Source organism: Otolemur garnettii, unplaced genomic scaffold, assembly GCF_000181295.1.
Source record: "Otolemur garnettii isolate 467f Iridium unplaced genomic scaffold, OtoGar3 scaffold00178, whole genome shotgun sequence".
Taxonomy (NCBI): domain Eukaryota; kingdom Metazoa; phylum Chordata; class Mammalia; order Primates; family Galagidae; genus Otolemur; species Otolemur garnettii.
Genome location: NW_003852573.1, coordinates 2,773,466 through 2,777,343, shown reverse-complemented (window position 1 = coordinate 2,777,343; position 3,878 = coordinate 2,773,466). Strand labels below are relative to the sequence as shown.

The 3,878-nt window shown below is 47.2% G+C and overlaps 1 protein-coding gene across 1 annotated transcript in view; it reads left to right on the top strand.

The window, feature by feature from the left end:
• TMEM206 (transmembrane protein 206) overlaps positions 1 to 3,878 on the top strand; it is a 45,771-nt gene that overhangs the window by 33,363 nt on the left and 8,530 nt on the right. Inside the window, exons 5-6 of the mRNA XM_003800523.1 lie at positions 530 to 672; positions 2,491 to 2,635. Of these exons, the coding sequence (XP_003800571.1) occupies positions 530 to 672; positions 2,491 to 2,635 (288 nt within the window). The remainder of the gene's footprint in view (positions 1 to 529; positions 673 to 2,490; positions 2,636 to 3,878) is intronic.

Sequence of the window (3,878 nt, the reverse complement as noted above, 5' to 3'; positions counted from 1 at the left end):
CTGAGCCGTGAGACTGTCTTAAAAAAAAAAAAGAAAAACAGGAGAATATTGACATAATTTTGGCTATCCTTAGTGAGCAAAACCCTGAAAGCACAAAGAAAAGGATTTACATAGTGGTTTCACTATGTTAAATTTAAAGCTTCCATATAACAAATGACATTGGAAACAAAGTTAAAAGTTGCAGAGTGGAAGAAAAGATTTGCACATGTAACAGATGAAAGTGATCATCCTTGCTAAAGAAAGACCTTCTATAGTTCAACCAGTCAATGGGAAGAGTGGACAGAAGATGAGTTGCATTTGGGGCTGGTTTGGGCACTGTACTGAGAAAACTGCCCAGGGCTCAGCATGGTGGTACCCAGGCCTGTGCCTCCTGAACAGACACCGCTAGCCAGTGTGGAGGCTTTTGGGGGAAGTCGCGGGTTTTCCAGTCAGAGCTTCTACTCGGAGACTTTGGTGTGCCTGGGGCAAGGGTGGAGAGGGACCACACAGCTCTTTGAGGATTGAGATTCTGTTCTTTGTCTCCCTGCAGAAATCTGCCTTGATTGTCCAGGGGCCACGGGATGTGAAGAAGCGGGAGCTGGTCTTCCTCCAGTTCCGCTTGAACAAAAGTAGTGAGGACTTCAGCGCCATCGATTACCTCCTCTTCTCTTCTTTCCATGAATTCCTGCAAAGGTGGCCTTTAGGGTTTACAGTGGGGTTGCTATCTACCTAAATCTTATTCCAGCCTTGCACATCCCTAGGCTAGAGATGTGGGGGTGAGGGCAGGGGCAGGGGCAGGGGCAGGGGCAGGAAAGCAGTGTTGCCCCGTAACCCACTGACCTCATGAGTTTGGCAGGTCCATTAAACCTCTCACAATAATGAAGTTCAGTGAGCCTGGTGTGGAGGCACATTCTGGCTCATCATGCACATAGTACTGGCTGCTTCTGGAGAGATGATTTGGTCTGGCCATTGCCTGGGGCTGCCTGGTGACCCCTTAAGAGCAAGTCCCTGCCTGGTACCTTGGTTTCCTTTGCAGTATGCATAGGTTTTACCCTTAGTGAGGGCTCACTGTTTTCTCCGTAAGTAACTGGACCCTGGAGCAACTCAGATTTGGGAGCACCGACCCCTGTGCAGTCAAAAGTCTGCATATAACTTTTGACTTCCCCAAACTTAACTACTAATAAGCTACTATTAACAAGAAGCCTTACCAGTAACCGGTTGGTTAACACACATTTGGTATGTTGCACCTAATATATACTGTATTCTTACAATAAAATAAACTATAGAAAAGAAAATGTCATTGAGAAAATTATAAAGGAGAGAAATATACCTACTATTCATGAAGTGGAAGTGGATCATCATACAGGTCTTCATCCTCCTCATCTTCGTGTTGAGTAGGGGGAGGAGGAAGGGAAAGGTTGGTTTTGCTGTCTCAAGGCAGTGGACGCAGAAGACAATCCATGTGAAAGTGGACTCACAAAGTTCAAACCTGTGTTTTCAAGGGTGACTGGTATCTCTGTTACGAAGGTCTAAGTCCTGCTGGCTGCTCTTGGTCTTCACTTACAGTGATGTTGTCCCCTGACCATAAGAAAGTTCCTGTCTGCTTCACACATGCTGCTTTAGGGTCACATGGTGGTTCCATCTCTGGGGGCCCAGAATGTTCATTAAGGGCAGGAGAATTTTCCACATGTGCCTGAGCTGAGGGTGGTTCAGTCCCAGTCAGGTTTTGCTGAGCCCTGAGATTCCATTCACAGTAAGTGGAGCAGCAGCTATGGTGGCAGGGAGGCTGCTCCACAGCTGGACAGGAAGCACGTACCATCCTTCCTCCTCTGGAGCCTCTGGCTCAGCATTTTCCATCCTTTCTGCTACCTAGAATTCCCTTTCCCTTCCTTGCTTAAAGTTGGCCTGTCTTGCCTTCCCCCTGAAAGAATTTCCAAAGGCTCTCACCCCCACTCTGTGTTCCTTTCATGAGTTTCCTCAGTACAGTGCTGCAGTTTCTACTTGATTGTGTTAGTGTTGATTTTACTGCACCTACATCAGCCTAGAGCCTATATTGTGGGTATGTCATCTGGCAGAGAGATCCCCAAGTATCCTCTTCCCCTCTCTGGGCCTTCCAGAGGGAGCTGACAGGTCAATGAGGGCTTCCTTGGGCTCTGCTTGAGTCCAGAGTTTTTGGAGGAGCTGAATGTGAAGTGGCCAATTGCTTTAGAAGCAGGTGGTGGGAAGGAGGAGGAATTCTCCCATAGTGAGCTTCAGAGATCATGCTCTTACCTTCAGGCTGGTGATAACTCCTCCTTTATTTGGAAACTGAATGGGAAATAAGCAGGGATGGCCCTTGTTTTTGCTGGTGACTGACACAACAGTCAAAAAATTTCAAGAGGAAGCCGGGAGTAGGCATCCTGATGTGGCAGCAAAGGAACCAGCTTGCAGTGGGGGCTGGAGTCTGACCATGTTTGAATCCTGCTGTCAGCTCTGAAATGACTCGGATCTTTCTTCTCTCTATCCTCCAAGCCCAGACAGAGTAGGCTTCATGCAGGCCTGTGAGAGTGCCTATTCCAGCTGGAAGTTCTCTGGGGGCTTCCGCACCTGGGTCAAGATGTCACTGGTGAAGACCAAGGAAGAAGATGGACGAGAAGCAGTGGAGTTCCGGCAGGAGGTAGGTGGGTCTGGGTTTGCTTGGAACTGCTGGTGACTTTTTCATACTTGAGAGGATGGAAAGGGACACAAGTAGAGTTTCATGTGCTAGAGAGGCTATGTTCTATAGGCAGTCATATGGCTACTGGTTCTCACAGAACACATGTATAGAGCAGAGATCACCGAGTCTTGCATAGAGATAGATGACTTTGTCCAGCTGTATGACATCCCGCATCCAGCCACACTCCCAGAGCTCTTGGCAGCAGCATAGCAAATGAATTATTTGCAGAGCAGACTAGACACAGTGGTCTCTCAAGGGCCATGCACATGATGATCCATTGGGATGAAGGAAGAATAGGCTAGCTTTTTTTGGTATTTATTTTTATCTCATCCTTTCTAACATTTCAATTTTTGAATACTTAAAATATCTATAATATTAGAATAGTAACAGTAAGTATACATTATATGTCACCTATAAAGTTATAAATATCTAGGTGCATGCTGAAAATATTTTTACTAATGGGAACTCTGATCAAAAAGGTTTCAGCCCACTGGCCTGGAGGCCAGGAGATATGCTAGGCCTCTCTCGCATGATGCCCATTAGAGCTGGAGAGGACCTTGGGAAAAGATCTGGCAGTAGGGATGAAGATGGGAGATTCTGACTGCCTCAGTGGGGCTGTTGATAAGTCACCAACAAAAGCACAGCCCATCCCTGCTTGTAAGGCTTCTACCTTGGGAGCGGCTCTCTGCTTTCCTCCCACATTCACACTGAGAGCCAGACCGTCCTGCGCATAGGTGGCCAGGTGCAGCAGGGGAAGCAGGAGGAGACAGGTCTGTTCTCTCATCCTTTCTTCCTCCTGGGAGGTGTTCCATTTGGGCTGGAAGCCAAGGGTCAGCATTAGGCCCCACTCCAACATCCATGGCCAGAAGTCATGCGGTAGTCCAGTTGAGGACTGTCTTGGTTAAAATTAAACTATCCTCCCTTCTTGAGTTCTGGCTCCTATGACTAGTCTAAGCTTGATACTTTTGGGAGAGACTCAAAGCCAATTTTTTTCAAGGAGACAAGCTATTTTTCTTATTTAGGAGGTGACAGCCCTCCTGGAGATAGGACCTTAAAATATTCCTATTTTGTAAAATAACTTATCTCCTGAATTTTTTTTTTCTTTTTGAGATGGGAGCCTCAGGCTGTCCCCCTGGGTAGAGTGCCATGGCATCTCAGCTCACAGCAACCTCCAACTCCTGGGCTCAAGCGAGTCTCCTGCCTC